Raw genomic sequence first — 22,926 nt, forward strand, 5'->3', positions numbered from 1 at the left:
CTGATCTCCCCACTACGTGCATCCGACCTCTGACCTCCATCCTTCAAGTTAAGCGATTTTCCCTCCAAGCCCCTGATCTTCCTTCCCAGGTCTCTCTTCCCACTTTGCATGATCTCTTGCCTCTTCCCCGACCACCCAAACAGGCTTCCAATGTCCCCATAAGGATTCAGAGCAGCCGTATCCAACCAGACCTCCAATCTACTCCTTGGGGCCTCCAATCCTCCCCTCACCCGCTTTCCAACCGGGAGCCCATGATGGGCAGCACGGTAGCATTGTGAATAGCACAAATGCTTCACAGCTCCAGGGTCCCAGATTCGATTCCGGCTTGGGTCACTGTCTGTGCGGAGTCTGCATATCCTCCCCGTGTGTGCGTGGGTTTCCTCCGGGTGCTCCGTTTTCCTCCCACAGTCCAAAGATGTGCAGGTTAGGTGGATTGGCCATGATAAATTGCCCTTAGTGTCCAAAAATTGCCCTTAGTGTTGGTTGGGGTTACTGGGTTATGGGGATAGGGTGGGGGTGTTGATCTTGGGTAGGGTGCTCTTTCCAAGAGCTGGTGCAGACTCCTTCTGCACTGTAAATTCTATGACAAATTAGCAACCCATTCAATTGACCTCCCACCATGTCCCATGGATTTACCTGTTTCTGTAGCCTACATCAACTCTGTTGAACTTGAAGCAAAGTCAGTCAATCAGGGGAACCAATTGGTGATGTCACAGGTACACTGTTAAAACTCCACAGCATGCTCAGGAGTCCTGACTTTCTGTTCCCCTGTAACTTTATGGTCCATCCACTCCCCATGCCTAAGGTAAGTAGCTGTGGCACCTATTTCTGATCATTAGCTAAGAGCCTATTTGGGAAAGTTGAACATTTGGACATCAGGTGAGGACAGGATTTGGTTTGGCTATGAAACCCCCCAAGCAGCATGGTAGCATAGTGGGGCAGCACGGTAGCATAGTGGGGCAGCATGGTAGCATAGTGGGGCAGCATGGTAGCATAGTGGGGCAGCATGGTAGAATAGTGGGGCAGCACGGTAGCATAGTGGGGCAGCACGGTAGCATAGTGGGGCAGCATGGTAGCATAGTGGGGCAGCACGGTAGCATAGTAGGGCAGCACGGTAGCATAGTGGGGCAGCATGGTAGCATAGTGGTGGCAGCACGGTAGCATACTGGTTAGCACAGTTGCCTCACAGCTCCAGGTTCCCAGGTTCAATTCCCGGCTTGGGTCACTGTCTGTGTGGAGTCTGCATGTTCTCCCCATGTCTGCGTGGGTCTCCTCCAAGTGCTCCGGTTTCCTCCCACAGTGCGGGTTAGGTGGATTGGCCATGCTAATTTGGCCTTAGTGTCGAAGAAGGTTAAGTGGGGGTCATGGGGATAGGGTACAGATGTGGGCTTGAGTAGGGTGCTCTTTGTAAGGGCTGGCGCAGACCCGATGGGCTGAATGGCCTCCTCCTGCACTGTAAATTCTATGATTCTATAATAGAACAGCCTGCTGACACCATTATCTGGTTTTATGCATGAAGAATGGCTCATTGGGCAACATTTTAAAAATGATCCTTTGTAAAACTAAATGCTCCACATTGTCTAACCTAGCATTTTATGGTCTTATTCTAGTTACAGTCTCTGGTTGACCTGCTGGAAGGAACCTTATATAGCATCGATATGATGAAAGTTCACTTGTACATACGAAAAGTGGCAACACAGATGAACAACCTTGAAGAGGTGATATAACATAAATTAGCTATAGTATCAATTTTAGGACAGGTGACACCATGGAAAAGGTAATGTGGTGCATTAGCATTTCAAATTTTGTGCCCAATTACCAAACAGCAGTCACCAAAGGGAGACATAAGACAAATTCCCAGCCTAGTTATAAGCTGAGTGAAAGAAAGCAATATTACTTTCAATCCAGAGGGTGGAAGTGAGGGCTTGAGTGGCTCGGTGCAGACTCGATGGGCCGAATGGCCTCCTTCTGCACTGTATGTTCTAAATAAAACATTCCAATCACAACTTGATGCATGGACACTGCGCTTGAACACTGTGGGAGGCAGCGCCACCAAGGGGGTCAGCACCATGTTGCAGATTTGGGGGGCCATCAGGGCTGGCAGAACTAGTTGACACGGGGCGGCGGCCAACCTTCGATCACCCATGGGATGGGCCCCAGTCTCGAGCATATGTCCATGACTGGGCGTGCGTGGGCAGGGTTCGTCGGATGGGGGTGCATGTCTGGGGGATGGGGCATGGGATTGGTGGTCGGCCCCCTTCGCGGAACAAAGAGCCAGAGGCGTCATATTGGTTGTAGTGAGGGTGTTTAATGTTTATCAGACATGTGTACACCACTCTCCCGATGGTGCCACTCCACTCTTGACTCCCACAACACCCCTCCCCAATGCACACTCCATTCCTTTACCCGCCCCCCCCTGTCTCCCTCCCACCAGTGTCCTCTCTGTGATCCTCCACCTGGTTGGCCTTCCTTGCTCTACCGCTACATCTAGGTGTACCCTCAGGATGCACATCAGAGGTGGAGGCAGTCAGCTTCTTACCTTGTCCCATGGCCTTCGATGCCCCTGGCAGGCGTCTTCTGTGGGCTTGGGGCCCTGTTCTGGCTGTTGGCTGCAAGACGTGGTCTCATCAGAGTCGTGGAACTCAGGGGAGCTGGTAGCCACCGTCACCAGAGCATAGGATGGATACGGGTTGCCACTCTATCCGTCTCCTCCCGTTCAGTGGCCATAGGACCCCGAGATGAAGGGGCATCTGGATTGGGCTCCGGCAGCCCCTATGTCATCTAGCTCTCCCACCTCTGGTGGCTTCCCAATGTCTGCACCATGGTGTTGACGCTGTCGGCGATGCTTCTCGATGATTGGGCTATGCTCTGCAATATGCCTCGGCAATGCCCACCTGCGACTGGGTCAAGCTCCGCAGCACCTCGGCCATTCCATCTGGGACTGGGACATGTCCCTCAATGCCTCACCAAGGTCAGCCTGGTATTGGTCCCCCAGCTAGTCGGACATCCTGCTGAGGCCCTCAGCCATGGCCGTCCCCAACTGCACCATTCCTTGGACACCTGCACTAATGCTGCTGATATCATGCACCATAGGTCTAGGGCAGCACAGTGGCACAGTGCTTAGCACTGCTGCCTTACGGCGCCGAAGTCCAAGGTTTGATCCTGGCTCTGGGTCACTGCCCGTGTGGAGTTTACACATTCTCTCCGTGTTTGCATGGGTTTTGCCACCACAACCCAAAGATGTGAAGGCTAGGTGGATTGGCCACACTGGATTGGCCACGCTAAATCACCCCTTAATTGGGAAAAATGAAATGGACACTCTAAATTTATTAAACAAAAATGCATCATGGTTCATCACGCTAACAGTGTTGTCCTCGGTGCCACGCATTGCCAGCGACATATCCTGCGCCAGTTGCCTCTGGGAATCTTCCAATTGGCTATGGATCTGAAGTATCCCTGACATCACCCTCTAAATGTAGACTGCTCTCTATCGTCTCCATCAGCTCCGGGCTTACCTCTTCCATAGCTTCAGCATCAGATTGGGACCCAGCTGGGTTCTGGAATGCAGCAGAACTCCGATTGATATCTCGCCTGGGGTTCCTGCCTCCACCAGATGTGCATCAGCAACTGTGTGGTACTCATCAGATTATGCCCCAGATGCCTGACCACTAACGTTGCCCAACAAGGTGCGTGTCTCTGCGCTGGGGGAGAGTGGGCATGACAGCTTTGACACATTGATTGTGGCATCCTCGGAACTCTCCTCCAAGGTGGTCTCATGGGAGGCAGGGGAGGGGTCAACCCTTCAGCTGGAGGATCTGCAGGAGAATGTAGTCAGTGGAAGGGATGGGTCAGTCTGTATGGCAATAACAACTCACGTTTGACAGGTCCTCTGGGTGGTGTTCAGTAAAACCTCACCTCAGCAACATGCGCCGATCTCCGCCTTGGTTACCGCTCTGTCCTCCGGCAGCCCCGTAACATCCAGGGTCCATTCTTACAATGTCATGAGGATTCTTATATCCAGCACCCCTCCGTCAGTCTGGGCCGTCTCCTGGCAATTGTGGGACAGCTCCTGCAGAGACAGAAAGGGCATCGTTAGCCGCAACTATGGTTCACATTGGTTGGGGAGGGGGTGGAGTAAAGGAAGGTTTGGGGATGGTTGTGAAGGGAGGGGATGAATGGATAGGGGTGAAGGGAGGGGATGAAGTATGGGTTGGGGGGCTGGCCGCATGGGGATGGGAAGGTTTGGGGAGAGGAGGTGTGGTGTTAACTCATGCATGTGGCCCGGTGTAGGTCATTGACCTTCTTGGGGTACTGGACACTTCCTGAACTGACAGCCGCTGCCACTTCATCCCAAGCTGCACTGGCAGCCCTGTGGCTCACGCTCCAGGACCCTTGGGGGAACAGGAGATCCCTCCTGGCCTCGACCGCATTTGGGAGCCTCCCCAGATCCGCATCTCCAAACCGCGAGACATAGGTCAGCGGGAAACTCGAGCTGCCGTCAATCTGACATCAAAGTTGGAAGAACAAAATTCCGAACTAATCTTCTACAGGCGGGAAATTGACTTTTCGATCACCCCAAATTTAGTGCCCCTGCCGGCCACAATTTCCACCACTAGTGGGAACAGAAAATGTTGTCCAGTATTTCCAGCAAATTTCATTTTTGGTTGATGCTGTATACATGCATTAGATTTAAAACATATTTATGCAAATGATTATGAATCACATTTAAAATATTGTAATGTCCGATATTGACAATTTCCACACGAAGAAAGTGGTAACTAATGAGAAATGAAAATGGTGTCAATTTAACCTGAGATCATTCTTCCTCCATAAACTTGGGACAAGTAATGAAAGCTGTTCTTCTGAAGAAGCTGCTTATGTGATTGCAACTCTGAAACTGGATTAACTTGATTCTGGATTGAACAGACTGTTTAAATGTTACTTTGCATTTCAGACCATCAAATCAAATCTGACCAGAGAGAATGACTTCATGAAAGAAAGTGTGAAAACCCTCTCTGACCAAATGAAACGGTATGAAAACTACTCCGATATTATGCTGAGTGTAAAGAAGGAAATTTCGAAACTGAGCCTGCAGCTGCTGCAGAAGGATGCAGCTGTGGAAGATAAACAACAGGTAGTCTTTTTTTTATAAACCTGAAACAATTGAGACAATATTTTATAAAGAGTCTTTTCAAAGGTAATTTATGGTTAACTCGCAGAACTTTATTATGCAACCATACAACGGTGGGCTTTTCATCACAAGAACGTAATTCACGTCGAGAGGGCTAGAATACAAGGGCAGGGACATACTTCTCAGGCTGTATAAGGCTCTGGTCAGACCCATTTGGAGTATTGTGAGTAGTTTGGGGCACCATATCTAAGGAAGGATGTGCTGGCCATGGAAAGGGTCCAGAGGAGGTTCACAAGAATGATCCCTGGAATGAAGAGCTTGTCATATGAAGAGTAGTTGAGGACTCTGGGTCTGTACTCATTAGAGTTTAGAAGGAGGGGAGTCTTTGCACATTCTCCCCGTGTCTGCGTGGGTTTCGCCCCCACAACCCAAAAACGTGCAAGCTAGGTGGATTGGCCACTCTAAATTGCCCCTTAATTGGAAAAATGATTGGGTACACTAAATTTATTTTTTAAAAAAAAGAAGGAGGGGAGTCCTATTGAAACTTACAGGATTCTGCAAGGCCTGGATAGATTGGACGTGGAGAGGATGTTTCCACTTCTAGGAAAAACTAGAACCAGAGGACACAATCTCAGACTAAAGGGACGATCCTTTAAAACAGAGATGAGGAGGAATTTCTTCAGCCAGAGGGTGGTGAATCTGTGGAACTCTTTGCTGCAGAAGGCTGTGGAGGCCAAATCACTGAGTGTCTTTAAGACAGAGATAGATAGGTTCTAGATTAATAAGGGGATCAGGGGGTTATGGTGAGAAAGCAGGAGAATGGGAATGAGAAAAATATCAGCCATGATTGAATGGCGGAGCAGACTCTGTGGGCTGAGTGGCCTAATTCCACTCCTATGTGTTATGGCTTTATGTCTTATGCCTTATGGTCCATCTGTTACCATATAAGACAAACAGGACAACAACAATTTTAAATATTGTGCTGTGAGTATCCCTGTGAATGTAGACATCACAATTATCATAGTCGATGATTTACAGTGAATTACAAGGCAGCAATTTGGTCAAATTATTCTTTTTTAAAATAAATTTAGAATACCCAATTCATTCTTCCAATTAAAGGGCAATTTAGTGTGGCCAATTCACCTATTCTGCACATCTTTGGGTTGCGGAAGCGAAACCCAAACATGGGGGAATGTGCAAACACCACATGGACAGTGACCCAGAGCCAGGATCGAACCTGGGATCTCAACTTGTTGCCAGAATTTGCGAACCACTGTGTCACCATGCTGCCCTGATCAAATTATTTTGTTAATGTAATATAACTGAGTATAATTTAAAAACTGAGCATTTTGAGAATCAAATTGTTGTTCATTGCCAGCTGTCAGTTATTCTTTGGCATTTATGATACGCAATTAAAATATAAATTTTTAATGCTCTGATCATTTTGTGTTGAATGTGTGGAGCAGTGGCATGACATACCGTCAGTGCTAAACAATGGAATAGTTTTCCAATTTGTGACCCAGTATTGATTACTCCCAGGTCGACCATGATTAATATTAAGGTACGATGAAGTAGATTACTTTTATATATGCAGGCTGGATTTTCTGGCAGAATTTGCACAACTTTGTGCACACTTGTAGTTAAATTAACAGATTTCCCATGCTTCAGGGAGCCATGATGACTGATTTGAGTGTTCACTGGGTCTGGAAAATTTGGAGCAGCTGATTTAACTGCAACTGTGGGAATGTAGGCCACTGGCTAGCAACAAGCATCCCATCAAACAGGGTAAAGGCAATCATCTGATAACCTCAATGTGAGATAATTCCAGTTGAAGAATTAACATTGGCAAAAGCATAATGGATGAATAGATTCATGATTTGTAAAATCTGGAATTCTTAGAGAATCCATCTCTACATAAGGATGATATTTCCAAGATACAGCCAGACTAACATGGAGCCAAAGTCAATTGGAATGGTCCCACATTCTTAAATCCTAACTTTGGTCCTTAGCTTTTAGATTTTTTCGGGTAGGAAAAGCTAGAAGCCATGAAGACAGGAGGAAAGAGGGGCATAGGAGCCAACTGGGTGGGTTGTAACTAATGTGGAAAATCGACTGCAGAAAATCAAGAGTTTTTTAAAAAATGTACCAGCAAGGCTGAAAGGAAATGTAGGAGAATCACCAAACTGAGTTCAGGAAAATGGGACCAAGGAAGAGAATGTCTGTGAGATTCCAAGAAACTGAAGATTAGAACTGGCACAGGGATAGAACAGGGAAGAATATCTACCAGAATTCAGGATGCAGGGATGTGTAATCCTAATTGGTAAGTGCCAGAGACCCAGACCCTTGTGTGTGTTGGATGTACAGAGAAGCACTGTGAGGAAAGCAAGTACCTGCAAAGAGCCCTGACAATTGTGAAGTTTTTAAGTTATAACCAAATGCATGACATTTATTTTCAGGACACCTCTGGAGCACCAGCCAAGATTGTGAAGAAGTATTCAAATAAAGCAGAGAACAAGAAAAAAACAGCAGTTCGAAAACTTCCTCCCAAAGTACTGAAAGACAAAGGAATTAAAACAAAGAAGCCAGTTACAAAAACAAAACAAGTTCCATCACCAAAATTACCACAGCCCACCATCAAGACGAAGCCTGGTATCCATCAGCCAGCTATTATAAAAGGTATTACCTACTACAAAGCAGGAAGGCTTGAAGACATGGGCAATGGTGGCAAGAGTAAGTATAAACAAAGCCAAATTCTTCATATTTTCATGCTCCTTGTTAATCTAGAAAATTGTGCATTTTCCAAATGAAATGGATGAACTTCAATTCAATCAAGACGTTGATTCAGCAACACGCACAGGTTAGTGATACTGTTTTCTTGGTGATGTAAAACTTGCTAAGTATCCATCAAATTGAATTGTGTCATCTCTACTTATATAACAGAGAAAAGAGAATTTGTTTCATGTGAATAACATATAAATAGTACTTTGAGTAGATAAACAAGTTACCAGGGAAATGTTTACCTAACCCATCCATCAAAAAACTGATGAAATTGAGCTCACCGCTAGTTTTACACCCAGCCACCGACTCTCCATTGAAGTCATTGATGCCATTCAACCAGATTCAGTTGGTTTCTTATCCAGCTTTATGTATGTGAACATTTCCCATGTCCAACATGGTCAACTAGAATCACTGTCTCATTATAACCAGATTACTTTATTTAATACATTATTTTCCTATATGTTTGTGTCCTTCCTGTAAAATTAGAACTTTTACTTCAAACATTATCAGGAAATCTGGTGAAGGAACTTCTGAAACATCTGTGCACCTAACAGCTCTAGTGTATGATCTTTTTGATTTCATATTCAACTTCCTAAACTTAGAACATAGAACAGACAGTGCAGAAGGAGGCCATTCGGCCCATCGAGTCTGCACCGACCCACATTAAGCCCTCACTTCCACCCTATCCCCGTAACCCAATAACCCCTCCTAACCTTTTTGGACACTAAGGGCAATTTAGCATGGCCAATCCACCTAACCTACACGTCTTTGGACTTGACAGTCACTGTAGATTAATCAGTCTGTTGAAGCTCGACGCTTGCTTTCAAATATGCTGATGGTCCTTTAAAGCAGATATCTTGCTTTGAGATTTTTGATTTTTATTTCTTCACATACCAGACTACGAGTGAAAATGAGTAAACACCTGTGTTACACGTTCGTGATCCATTGTGAAGCATCTACCCCTCCCCAAATTAGGATATGTGCTATTGAGAATGAAAAATTGTTTTATAATATGAATGAAATAGATCCCTAGAATCCCTGCAGTGCAGAAGGAGGCCATTTGGTCCATGTTGTCTGCACCGACCTCCGAAAGAGCACTCTACCTAGGCCCACTCCGGAACCCTAATCCCGCAACCCCATCTAACCTGCACATCTTTCGACACTAAGGGATAATTTAGCATAGCCAATCACCTAACCCGCACATCTTTGGACTGTGGGAGGTAACCGGAGCACCCGGAGGAAATCCATGTAGACACAGGGAGAACATGCAAACACCACACTGTCACCCAAGGCTAGAGTTGAATCTGGGTCCCTGGCGCTGTGGGGCAGCAGTGCTAACCATTCTGCCACTGTGTCGCCGTAATTTCTTCAAGCATGTCTTCAAGATGTCTTCAAGCTTTGCAAAGCTTTAACCTGCAAATCACTTTAAGTAAAGTGAACAGCAGCAGAACAAATTCAATTTATAGTCCATTTACTTTCTAAATCAGAATTTTTAAAGCTTAGTAAAATTTTGCTTGGAGCAGATAAGAGGATTTATCAAACACAACAATTTATTGAAGCAATTTGTGGAGGAAAAATAGTTAACAGATGTTAGCAGTGCAAACTGTTTTTCAATGCACCTTGGTTAATCAGTAAGAAAATGAACTGGGTTTCCAGGCAGAATAAAGTTATTGCTTTGTAAACAACTTACCTAAGTAAAAAAAAACACAAGTTATTCTTCAAAGCGCTTCCACCAGTCTGAATTCTCCTCTCCTGAAGGCAGTAATTCTTGTTGGGCATCAGTCCACTGGCAAGGGCAGATATCCAGTATCTCATCTAAGTGGCCATTCTTCAGATGAAAAGCTGAAGAAGTCAACTGTAGTTCCCGCGCTACACTGACCAAGTTAATTCAACACAAACTAAGTATTCAGACAGATCTTTTCCTGGTCTGTATGGGTGCTTTTATATCTTTGTATGGGGCAGCCTCCTGACAAGCAAGACTTACGCAACTGGCCACAACTCAAAAGCTTGTCAGAATTCATTAACAATGGCTCTTCTTGACTTCCAGACAACTGTGGAAAACCATTCATTGGAAGTTGGCATTGATCTTACCGCAGTCTAAAAGTGGATTAAAAATTAGTGAACGAGCACTTTGGTGATTTATCCATTTGGCCATTAAAAGAACCCCTCTTAAATGTTTTGATAAGGACTAGATCAGGGTGGGCAAACTTTTCCGTGCAAGGGCCACATTCAGAAATTCACAATTTTAAAGGGCCGCATAGTATATTAATTAATAGTCCCGGTTGTAACCAATTAGCGTGCGGCATATACCTCAGCGCTTCCCCCGGCGGCATCCTGCCTTTAGCCCTCTTTTTCTCTACTTTTCAAAAATGGCGCTTCACCCGGTTATGATTCTGGGCGCCTCATATAGAACATAGAACAGTACAGCACAGAACAGGCCCTTCGGTCCTCGATGTTGTGCTGAGCAATAATCACCCTACTCAAGTCAACGTATCCACCCTATACCAGTAACCCAATAGCCCCCCCCCCCCCCCATTAACCTTATTTAAAAAAAATTTGCGGCCCACGGGCCGTAGTTTGCCCACCCCTGGACTAGATTATCCTACTATATTTTCTTCTCAAAGTAAAAGAAAGACTAATTATGTAGATGATGTTGCCAAGCTTCTGCTTTTGGAACAAGCATTGGCATTTCCAACCACAATTCATGCTGAAAGAGCAGCTGATTGTGCAACAACTTAAGTTGCTCAATTACATATGCGGCAAAAATAGTGGAGTTCAAGGTTTGTGATGTAAGAAGGAAACATGGGCCGGGATTCTCGCCACGCCACTCCGACATGCCGGGAACCCCTGCCCCGCCGGGTAGGGGAGAATCCCAGCCCATTTCATTGTTCAACCTACATCATATTTGGCTACGTGGGGCTTTCTCTCTCAACCCGGAGTCCAGTAACAAGATGCCCAGCCCCACTGTAGGTAGAAGTTCAGGAATGGGACAATGGGTAAAACTGGCTGGTGGCAATGAACGTGGCCACTGAGCAACCAGGCCAAATGGGCAGCTTATGTCTCACAAAACTGAGTCTTTGCATTGTAGTGATATACAATTAAAATTATTAACCAGCTGTGAGAATGAGACAGATTATAAACTTTTTGAATCTATAGAGCTAGGGGCAAGTGTGCATATGGGGGGAGGGGTAAAATCATTGTGGGAAACTTAGGACGCGATTCTCCACACCCGCGGAAAATCGCAAAGTCGGCTGTGAAAACGACCGAATTTGCCGACGGCCCGACACGGCCCCATTCCCGAGGTATTCACGCCCGGGAAATGGGCTAGGAACGGGGCCGCGGCAATTACGTTCCAGATGACGTCGGAACGCTGCGACGCCACGAACATGCCCATGTGACGCCGCCCGACGCCGTAAAAAGGCGCGGGCGAGCACAGGAACGGGACGGGAAACATGTCGGAGCCACGGAGGGCAGCGCCGAGGTTTGCTGAGGCCGACATAGAAACGCTCCTCGATGAGGTGGAGCAGAGGAGGGGCATCACCTGCCCGAGAAGAGGGCATCGCCACCCTGCAAGCGTGGTGCGCCAGGCCTGGCGAGAGGTGGCTGCTGCCGTGAGTGCTGTGGGGCAGACCCCTCGCTCTGGGGAGCAGTGCTGTAAAAAGCTGCACGACCTCACCAGGGCTGCCAGGGTAAGTGCCAAGAGGGTACCCCCGAGTCACAACCATCCCTCCCCCCTCCCCTTTACTTAATCACCCACCTCTCCCCCTGGCACGGGGGGTGGAGGGGGATTGGGGCAGAGTGAGTGGAGGGTGGTTCACTAAGTAGTCACAGACCCAGCGCTCTGGCCCCCCTGGAGAGATGCAATGGTCTTGTTACAACTTGACCCCCAACCTGTGCCAGTATCTGAACGGACTGCTGATACCTGCCGTATTGTAATGATCTACCTATGCCCCCTCCCCCAACAGGACAAGACCGCTCACAACACTCGTGAGCGGAACGAGACTGGACGGGGTTTGCCCATTCTACACCCCCTCACCATGTTCGAGCAGAGGGCACTGGACCTTGTTGGGGGATCTGCCACCCGGGAGGTCGTGCAATGCGAGGTTGGCGGAGCTGCACCAAGAGAGACAACCCTGCATGACAAACACCCCCCCCCCCCCCCCCCCCCCCCCCCATCCTCTGTCCCTTCACACTCTGCCCACTGGGACACCCCCCCCATCCTCTGTCCCTTCACACTCTGCCCACTGGGACACCTCCCCCATCCTCTGTCCCTTCACACTCTGCCCACTGGGACACCTCCCCCATCCTCTGTCCCTTCACACACCCTGCCCACTGGGACACCTCCCCCATCCTCTGTCCCTTCGCACTCTGCCCACTGGGACACCTCCCCCATCCTCTGTCCCTTCACACACCCTGCCCACTGGGACACCTCCCCCATCCTCTGTCCCTTCACACACCCTGCCCACTGGGTCACCTCCCCCATCCTCTGTCCCTTCGCACTCTGCCCACTGGGACACCTCCCCCATCCTCTGTCCCTTCACACACCCTGCCCACTGGGACACCTCCCCCATCCTCTGTCCCTTCACACACCCTGCCCACTGGGTCACCTCCCCCATCCTCTGTCCCTTCACACCCTGCCCACTGGGACACCGCCCCCATCCTCTGTCCCTTCACACTCTGCCCACTGGGACCGTCCAGCGCCCGGCCGAGCATCTCTAAATAACCCGTTTCATTCTCTTCCCTAGGACGTGATGCCGTACGACCAGGGCCGTCTGCCTCCAGGCAGAGACAGGTATCTGCCCCCATCGCACCTAGGGCTGCACGGCAGAGAGTGCCAATCAGCAGGGAGTCCCATCCTCCCCCACCGAATCTGTGGAGCAGGACACCCAGAGGGCGGCGAGGGAAGGAGAGAGAGAAATGGCCCGCGAACGCCCTGCGGCCTCTCAGTGGCCCGATGAAATAGAGGAGGCGTCCACCCAAGATGACCTCGAGCTTGCGGCACAGCTATCTCCCACACAATCCACCATCCCAGAGACACTCACTCCGGTTGGGCTATTTAGTGATGAGCCTCCTGGGTCACAGTCTGGGTCACACATCACAGCTGAGCAGGTACAGCAGGTGGAGGTCGGAGTAGCCGAGGGCCCGGACTGGCGGAGGGCAGGCCAGGCCCAGCATCCAGCTGGCTCCCAGACGTTTTCCGAGTTCCTGGAGTTTCTCAACGCACCCGCACAGCCGATGGATCAAGAAACCCAGGGACACAATGACAGGATGAGGGCTGTCTTCCAGCATCTGCAGACGCAGTTAAAGGAAACGAACCGCGTCCAGGAGCAGGGAGTGGTGCCGCTCATGGCAGCAACCCAGGCCGACACCGCACGGGTGGCATCCGTGGGGGAGGCAATGGGTCAGGTTATGCAAGGCGTTGGGCTTAATGTGCACGCGTCATCCTCGGCCCTGGACAGGGTTGCCCTCTCACAGGCAGCAATGCGCCAGAGCCAACACAACATTGCCGGCGCGCTGCGGGCCTTGGCCAAGTCTCAGCAGGTCATGGCCCAGTCGCAGCATGCCAAGGCACAGTCACAGCAGTCGATGGCACAGTCCCAGCAGTCAGTCGCGGAAAGCATCAACCGCCTGACACACGTGCTGGATGGCGTCGTGCACTCACAGGTTGAGATCGCACAGTCCCTGGCGGGAATGTCTAACTCCCTGGACTCTGTCTCTGCAAACCTTCAGATCCTGGTGGATACCGTTGCAGGCCTCCAGGACTGGCAGCGCCAGGTGTCGGTGGCGCGACGGGGCACCTCCCCGCTCGCACCTCTGTCCCACAGTGAGGCCCGGGGGCCACCGGGCTCCCCGAGGAAGGAGGAGGTTTCGGGGCCCGTCCCATTAACTCCATCACGGGACATCCCGGAATGCTCAGCCTCCCCCCTCCCATCCCTGGTGCATCGGGTGGGCAGCAGGCAGAGCAGGGTGGCACAACGTCACCCGAGACGCCCGCAGAGCAGCCTGGCCCATCAAGGCCGGGTCGCCCCAGGAAACGCTTGCCGAAGGAGAAACAAGTCGAAGGGGGCGATTCGCAGCAGTCCTCCTCCACTCCTGCTGTATCATCTGGGGAATCACCAGTGGTAGCCCCGTAAGGCAACAAAGTGAGACACAGGGTAAGTTGGCACGGGTGAAGGGCACAGTTTAGCTGTAGGGGCTAGGGCACCTGTAAATTATTATTAACATTAAACGCACAGTTCCACCTTACTTGTAATACCGTGTGATTGTTCCACAGCCACAGGGATCGTGATGGTGACCGAGTGTCGCTGGGGTTGACGAGCGGTGCCGGGTGTGTAGTCCCCTCCCCCCCCCTCCCACAGCTAGCCCACGCGGGCACGTGATGGAGTGTCCGTGACAAACACAGCGGCCACCAAGGTGGATGGTTCAGCTATTGCCATGGGCCAGACTCTCTCTAACGATTCTGAGCTCACAGCTCATCGCAGAGCGGGCTGTCGTCATTCCACATGATGTGGAGATGCCGGCGTTGGACTGGGGTGAGCACAGTAAGAAGTCTTACAACACCAGGTTAAAGGCCTTTAACCTGGTGTTGTAAGACTTCTTACTGTCATTCCACATGGCACTGATCACACCCGCTGACCCAGCCATCAATGTTGTACCATACCGTTGTGCCGCAGTGGTAAGGGTGATGTCGAAGTGGAGCAGTGTACACGGAGAGGGGGTGTGGGGTGGGGGGGGGGGGGGGGGGGGGGAGGGTGGTGGTGGTGGCAGTTGTGTGGCAGTTAGGGGGTGAGGAGCGGCCTCCGACGCCGGATGAAACACTCTGGGTTTCACTACGGCGTCGGCTGTTTGTCTCCCTTTGGGAGAATTTCGCCCCAGATACTTTATGGAATCCATCTTCTAGTATGCTTGGTGTGTTATGGTGAACCACCTTATCCTACTTGTCTGAATTTACCATTGCTTACCATTATTTGAACAGTAAGATACAAGGCTAAGGTTGAGGTGCACTTGGCACATAATAAAAGCTGCAGTTCCAACCCAATACTAACAATATAGAGTATTGGTAGAAAGATCCTTTTTCAAATGAGATCTTAAGGCAAGGGTCCAGGAGACATTTCAGGTTTTTTTTAGAGTCTAGTGCCACAGTGTTTAGCACTACTGCCTCACAGTGCTACGGATCCGGGTTCAATTGCGGCCTTTGGTCACTATCTGGGTGGAGTTTGCACTTTCTCCCCGTGTCTGCTCCGGTTTCCTCCCACATTCAAAAGATGTGCAGGTTAGGTGGATTGGCCACGCTAAATTGCCCCTTAGTGTAGGTTAGGTTAGGGGGTTATTCGGGTGGGGTATGGGCTTTAGTGGAGTGCTCTTTTAGGGGGTCGGTGCAGACACGATGGGCCGAATGGCCTCCTTCTGCATTGTAGGGATTCTATGATTCTATTTCAAAATGTTTGATCCTTTGAGGTCTACAAAATTCCTCCCTCTAATGATGTCATCCGTATCAGATTCTGTGACATTCATCTCATGTCTATGTGAATGATCATTCCTTGCACAAAATGGCCAGCACCTTTGTCTTCATAACAACAGTACATGCATTTCAGAGCATTCAATAAATTGTATATTACTAATTTTCATTGTTTTATAATAATTTTCTTGCAGTCTAACGGTGATTTGTGTAGTTACAGAGAGGTATTGCACTTGATTCCTGGTGGTCTAGTGGTACATCTGTTTTTTCTATTGTTTTGCAAGGAAGATGCATTCATAGTCCCTCATGATCTGAGATAGCTTTTAGATTGGCAGTAAAACCACAACTGTTTTCCATTTGTTTCAAGTGCCTAAATTGATTTGAAAAGCCAAAAATCAAATCAATTTGGGAATTAGTCTAAGTATTATATACTGCAGTATTGAATACAGTAGTACGCCTTCACATTCCATTTACAGGTATAAATAGGTTGCTGACATTTCAATAGTAGGTCTAGGACTGTAATCATCTTTTAAGCATGTTATGGATTATATTCTTGTGGTATCTTTATTCTGGCACTTGTTGTGGTTTTGCTAAATTAACATAAGAGCCCAAACAAACTGAAAGGCAATGGTGATTACGGGGAAAACTCTCCAATGGTTGGAGTCATACTTGGCACAAAGGAACATAGGGTGTCTTTGTTTGTAGATGATCTGCATCTTTATATCACAGACCCAGTCTCCACCATAGATGAGATAATGAACCTACTTAGGAGCATTGGCCTCTTCTCGGGATACAAGTTCAATTTGGACGAGTGAATACTTTCCGGTGAACCCCCCAGGGAGGGGAGCCGATCTGGGGATTTTGCCTTTTCAGCTTTGCCAGATCTAGCTTTCATTATCTGGGAATCCGGGTGGCCCACAATTGGGCCTTGCTTCATAAATTAAATTATGCTGGTTTGGTAAATGAGGTTAAGTCTGACTTGCAGAAGTGGGATAGCCTCCCCTTGTCCTTGGCGGACAGGGTTCAGACTATTAAAATGAATGTCCTCCCACGGTTTGTATTTCTTTGTCGGTGTCTCCCCATTTTTCTCCCCAAATCTTTATTTGTTAGAGTCAACAAATTGATAGCTTCCTTCATTTGGGTGGATGGGGGGGGGCAAGACCCAAGGGATTTGTAGGGCATTTCTTGAGAGAGGGAGACAATCAGCTGGCTTAATTCATTATTTTATTAATAATAATAATCTTTATTATTGTCACAAGTAGGCTTACATTAACACTGCAATGAAGTTACTGTGAAAAGCCCTTGGTCGCCACACTCTGGCGCTTGTTCGGGTACACAGAGGGAGAATTCAGAAAGTCCAGTTCACCCAACAAGCACGTCTTTCGGGACTTGTGGGAGGAAACTGGAGCATCCGGAGGAAACCCACGCAGACATGTGGAGAACGTGCAGACTCCGCACAGACAGTGACCCAAGCCAGAAATCGAACCCGGGTCCCTGGTGCTGTGAAGCAACAGTACTAACCACTGTGCTACCGTGCTGCCCTTACTGGGCAGCTAATATTGAAAAAATACTGGAGTGAGCAAGGAGCTGAATTCTATATGGCAGCAGATGGAGGCAGACATTTGTAGTGGTTCTATCTTGGGGCTTTGGTAACTGCCTCACTTCTATTTACCCCAGCAAAATGTACCTTGAGTCTGGCAGTAGTGTCCACTCTGAGGATTTGGAGGCAGTTTAGACAACATTGTAAACTGGGCTCCATGTCATTGTTAGCCCCAATTTGTAGTAACCCTCACTTTATGACAGCGGGTTTAGATACGATATTCAGCTCATGGGGTAGGAGGATCTGGAGATGTTTGGTGACCTGTTTGTAGAGGGTAGGCTTTGAGGAGCTGTTGGACAAATTCCAATTCCGAGGACTAATTTATTTAGATATTTTCAGATTGTGATTTCATGGGTTAAGAGTTTTCTTCATTTCCCTTGGCATCTTCACCCTCCCTCTTGAATAGGATCTTATCTCTGTCAATGCTGATGTTGGGTGGAGGGAGGATTTTGGACATTTATGGCCAGATCCTGTGGAGCAGGCTCCGTTGGATGAGGTGACGAGGAAGTGGGGGGATGAACTGAGTCTGGTTTTGGATGGGGGGGCTGTGTAGAGAGGCTGTTTAGAGGATCAATTATTACTACCTCCTCATAGGGCAGCACAGTGGGTTAGCCCTGCTGCCTCACGGGCTGAGGTCCCAGGTCCGATCCCGGCTCTGGGTCATTGTCCATGTCGAGTTTGCACATTCTTCCCGTGTTTGCGTGGGTTTCGTCCCCACAACCCAAAGATGTGCAAGATAGGTGGATTGGCCATGCTAAATTGGCCCTTAATTAGAAAAAATTAATTGGGTACTCTAAATTTATATATTAAGAAAAAAATTGCTCCTCCTCATGTGCTAGGCTCAGCTTGATTCAGTTCAAAGTGATAAACAGGGCACATCTGACCAAGGCGAGAATTATTGTTTTTTTCTCAGGTGTGTAGGATAGGTGCGGGAATTATTCTCGGGGGCTAGAGAATCATACCCACACGTTCGTCTGGTCATGTCCCAAACTTGAAAGTTTCTGGGAGTCCTTCTTTAGCACAATGTCAGAGATTCTTGATATCGAGCTGGAACCTTGTCTGCTGATGGCCATTTCAGGGTTTTGAACTCGCCTGCGTTGCAGACGGGGGTGAAGGCGGATGTCCTCGCCTTTGTCTTGTTGATAGCCCGGAGGCAGGTTGTGCTTGGGTGGAGATAGAACATAGAACATAGAACAGTACAGCACAGAACAGGCCCTTCGGCCCTCGATGTTGTGCCGAGCCATGATCACCCTACTCAAGTCAATGTATCCACCCTATACCAGTAACCCAACAACCCCCCCCCCATTAACCTTATTTTCTAGGACACTACGGGCAATTTAGCATGGCCAATCCACCTAACCCGCACATCTTTGGACTGTGGGAGGAAACCGGAGCACCCGGAGGAAACCCACGCACACACGGGGAGGACGTGCAGACTCCGCACAGACAGTGACCCAGCCGGGAATCGAACCTGGGACCCTGGAGCTGTGAAGCATTTATGCTAACCACCATGATCTGTTTGGGTAACCTAATGGAGTTCTTGGGTGGGACGGGCAACTCTGGCGCCGACAAGTGGCGTGAATCACTCCTGCGTCAGGGCGCCCCAAAGGTGCAGAATCCCCCGCACCTTCAGGGGCTAGGCTGGCGCCAGGGTGGTTTGCGCCGCGCCAGCCGGTGGGAAAGGGGCTTGGCGCCATGCCAGCCGGTGCGAGTTGACGCATATGCGGGAGCTCCAGCGTGTTTTGTGTCATCCCAACGCATGCGCAGCGGCCGACACAGAAGAAAGAATAGAGTGCCCCCACGGCACAGGCCCGCCCGCGGATCAGTGGGCCCCGATCGTGGGCCAGGCCATCGTGGGGAAACCTCCAGGGGCCAGATCCCCCCGCACCCCCCCAATGACCCTAGAGGCCGCCCGCACAGCCAGGTCCTGCCAGTAAGTACCTACTCAAATTTACACCGGCGGGACCGGTCAAAGACGGGCGGCCACTCGGCCCATGACGGGCCGGAGAATCGCTGGGGGGGGGCACTGCCAGCAGCCGCCGACCAGCGCGCCGCGATTTCCGCCCCCGCCAAATCCCCGGCGACGGAGAATTCGGCAGCCGGCGGGGGCGGGATTCATGCCTCCCCTCGGCGATTCTCCGACCCGGCGGGGGATCAGAGAATCCCGCCCCTTATATCTGGAGAAGGTCAAGTACATCATTAGGGGGTCGGTTGAAGGGTTTTACTCGAGATGGCAGCCATTAATTTACTTTTTCAAAGAATTTGTCAGCAACATCTATTAGGGGGGTGTTTTTCGTTATATATTTGAGGGATTAGGTTTAGTGGAGTTGTTAAGTAATGATTGTGCTGTTTTTGTGTTGTACCTTAATGTATAGTGTGTTATTTTGTTATAAAGAAAATTTTATTCAATAAATTTTAAAAAATTTGGCATTTTACTTGGCACAAAGGAAGATGGTTGCAATTTTTGAAGGCTAATCATCTCAGTCACGAAACATCACTGCAGGAGTTCAGCACTGAAGTACTCAAGGTCCAACGACTATCAACTGCTTCAATGATCTTCCTTGCATCGGTTTGCTGATGGTTACATAGTGTGCAGCCCCATTTGCGATGCCTCAGCTACTGAAAAAGTACATGCACATACTAATCCTAGACAGTATCTAGGGTTGGGTTGGTACATGGCAAATAGCATTCGTACCACATACATGCCAGTCAATAATCATCTCCAGTAAAAGCCTAACCTCCTCCTCGTGATATCTCGTGGTATTACCATTTCTGAGACCTAACCATAAAAATCCTGGGGCTGGGGTCAACATTGGTCAGAAACTCAACCAAAAGATGTATAGGTTGCCAAAGGATAGTCACCAACAACACTAAATAAGTTGCTATGAAGTTTATTGCTCTATACCCAAAATGGTATTATGCAAGCACATTAATGCAGTACTTCGATTTTAACATTGCACAATGAGACATTTGTTTGAGAGTGTAATATTTAACAAGGCAGTATGTACTCTGAGAGAAGATCTGTAGATTTTTAAATTTCATTCCTGAGTGATACAGTGGAGTTAACATTCAACATTAAAAAAAACAAAAACATTATTGGTAAAATCACTCATTTGAGGTATTATTGTTCTTCTCTCCATTTAATAATCATAGAATCACAGATTGTGGCCATTTGGCCAATCGAGTTGACACAGACCCTTTGAAAGAGCATCCTACCTAGGCCCACGCCCCCACCCTATTCCTGTAACCCAGCGACCCCACCTTTGGACACTAAGGGGCAATTTAGCATGGCCAATCCACTTAACCTGCACATCTTTAGACTGTGGGAGGAAACCGGATCACCCAGAGGAAACTCACGCAGACACAGGGCGTATGTACAAATTTCACACAGACATCCAAGGTCGGAATCAAACCTTGGTCTCTGGCGCTGTGGGCGCTGTGAGGCAGCAGCGTTAACCACTGTGTCACCATGCCGCTATCAAATATGTAAAATATTCTACATAACTGTTTTATTTCTTTGGTCAGAATATTATGTGCAGATTTAGTTAGGGTACTGAAGTTACCAAATCTTTTTCCTTCCTAGCAATTGGGAAATAAGTAATACAAATTAATGATATTGATCTTCGGTTAAATTCAGTTCTATTGTATCAGGGACATACTTTAAAGAGTGCAGCTGACAAATTCTGACCTGCAGTAAGATAATTCACTGGTGGTTATTTGCAGGATAAAAGTACTGCTGTCACCCAGGTGTCATTAATCAGTGAGAACGGAAAAGTATTCAGAGTAATTAAATTCTAAGAAAGTGATATAAATAGAAAATACTCTGTGGGTGATTTAAATTATGCAGCCTATGAGAAGTGAGTTTGGTTTTGTTTCGTGACAGGAGGTAACTTTGTATTTTACTTGGTATTAATTCCAATTCAATTGGATAATGAATAATCTGTACTATTGAAAACACTTGAAAAATAAATAAATGGTCCATAAATTAATACAGCGAATGTACTGAAAGTTAATTTTGTTTCTGGGATCACGAACAATTATTTTCCCACTTGAATCTATTTTTGTTGCAATTCTTTAACACAGTCATACGTTCATACATGGGTGTAGTGCACATTATATGGGATTCAATATACAGGAAACAGAAATAAAGTGTTGGGAGTGTGCCTTTCATCTTGCCTTCCAGAGGAAGCTGGTTCCAGGAGTGATATTTTTTGTTGGCTTCCAGTTGCAGTGACAATATGTTTTGTTGGATCCTTTTAGTTCTGTTGCTACAGCTTTGTCAAGGTTAGTTGGCTGGTTTGGATTGGTGCCAAACTACACTTGGGCTGTTGTTGCAGTTTCAGGAAACCAAAAATTAGAATCAGATGAATTAATTAATACAAATTAATTCTCTAGCACCAAGCTAACCATCAGCTAACAAATGGTTTAATTTACATATACTTTGCATTTCAACGTCATTTCCAAGCTAATGTACCTCCTCACGTTTCCTTAATGGCACTTATATTGGAGGGACCAAAGGAACATTAATTGTGGCGCTTTGTACCCACATTAAAAATGAACCATGATCTTGGGATTTTTCATCATAGTATGTATTCTACTGTTGTCAAGCAGTTCTAATGATTTGTTTTATAAGTACTATTTTTGGAGATTGATTGGTTCAGATGTTGGGAAGAACCTGAACTGACACAATTGACTTAGACTTAGACTTAGAACAGTACAGCACAGAACAGGCCCTTCGGCCCTCGATGTTGTGCCGAGCAATGATCACCCTACTCAAACCCACGTATCCACCCTATACCCGTAACCCAACAACCCCCCCCCCCCCTTAACCTTAACCTTACTTTTTAGGACACTACGGGCAATTTAGCATGGCCAATCCACCTAACCCGCACATCTTTGGACTGTGGGAGGAAACCGGAGCACCCGGAGGAAACCTACGCACACACGGGGAGGACGTGCAGACTCTGCACAGACAGTGACCTAGCCGGGAACCGAACCTGAGACCCTGGAGCTGTGAAGCATTTACGCTAACCACCATGCTACCGTGCTGCCCCACGTTGAAAGATTCAAATTTAGTCAATAAATTCAATCCTGGCTCTGGGTCACTATCTATGTGGAGTTTGCACATTCTCCCTTTATTTGTGTGGGTTTCGCCCCTACAAACCAAAGGTGGATTGGCCATGCTAAATTGCCCCATAAATGGAAAAAATGAATTGGATACTCTAAATTTATATTAAAAAAATAATGAATTAGGAATGCGGCCTCCAATTGAAAATCTAACAATTAAAAAGGAATTGAATGATTCCAAGCATTTTCTCAGGTAACATATCAAATAAACATTATTCCTTTGGCTTCACAGACACACACACACAGACATTATAAAGATAAAAACGAAGTTATATTATATTGTAAGGCCAGTGGCAGGCTGGAAGATTGGGAAAATTTCAAATCTAAACAAAGGAATACTAAAAAAGTAATAAAAAGAGCTAAGGTAAATTACAAAAATTACTTGCACATAATATCAAAAAGGATAACAAAAGCTTCTGCAGGTACATAAAAGGGAAGAGAGTCGCTAAGGTGAATGTTGGTCCCTTGGAAGATTAAACTGGTGAGTTAATGCTGGGGAGCACAGAAATGGCAGAGATTCTAAATCAATACTTTGCCTGAGTTTTCACGGTGGAAGACACGAGTACCATTCCTATAGGAACGGGCAATTTAGAGATAATAGAAAGGGTGGAACTTGGAACAATCAGCATCAATAGGGAAACAGTACTCAACAAACTCTTGGGATTGAGGGAAGACAAGTCCCCAGAGCCTGAGGGCCTACATCCTAGGGTGTTAAAGGAAGTGGCAGCAGAGATAGTGGATCCATTGGTTATGATATTCCAAAATTCTATGGACACGGGAAAGGTTTCAGTGGATTGGAAAACTGCTAACTTAACGCCCTTATTAAAAAAG

The 22,926-nt window shown here is 47.7% G+C and overlaps 1 protein-coding gene across 1 annotated transcript in view; it reads left to right on the plus strand.

The window, feature by feature from the left end:
• Window positions 1-22,926, plus strand: part of olfml2a (olfactomedin-like 2A) — a 78,782-nt gene that overhangs the window by 47,883 nt on the left and 7,973 nt on the right. Inside the window, exons 3-5 of the mRNA XM_038782067.1 lie at window positions 1,611-1,718; window positions 4,955-5,134; window positions 7,588-7,861. Of these exons, the coding sequence (XP_038637995.1) occupies window positions 1,611-1,718; window positions 4,955-5,134; window positions 7,588-7,861 (562 nt within the window). The remainder of the gene's footprint in view (window positions 1-1,610; window positions 1,719-4,954; window positions 5,135-7,587; window positions 7,862-22,926) is intronic.

This window comes from Scyliorhinus canicula, chromosome 21 (assembly GCF_902713615.1).
Source record: "Scyliorhinus canicula chromosome 21, sScyCan1.1, whole genome shotgun sequence".
NCBI lineage: Eukaryota > Metazoa > Chordata > Chondrichthyes > Carcharhiniformes > Scyliorhinidae > Scyliorhinus > Scyliorhinus canicula.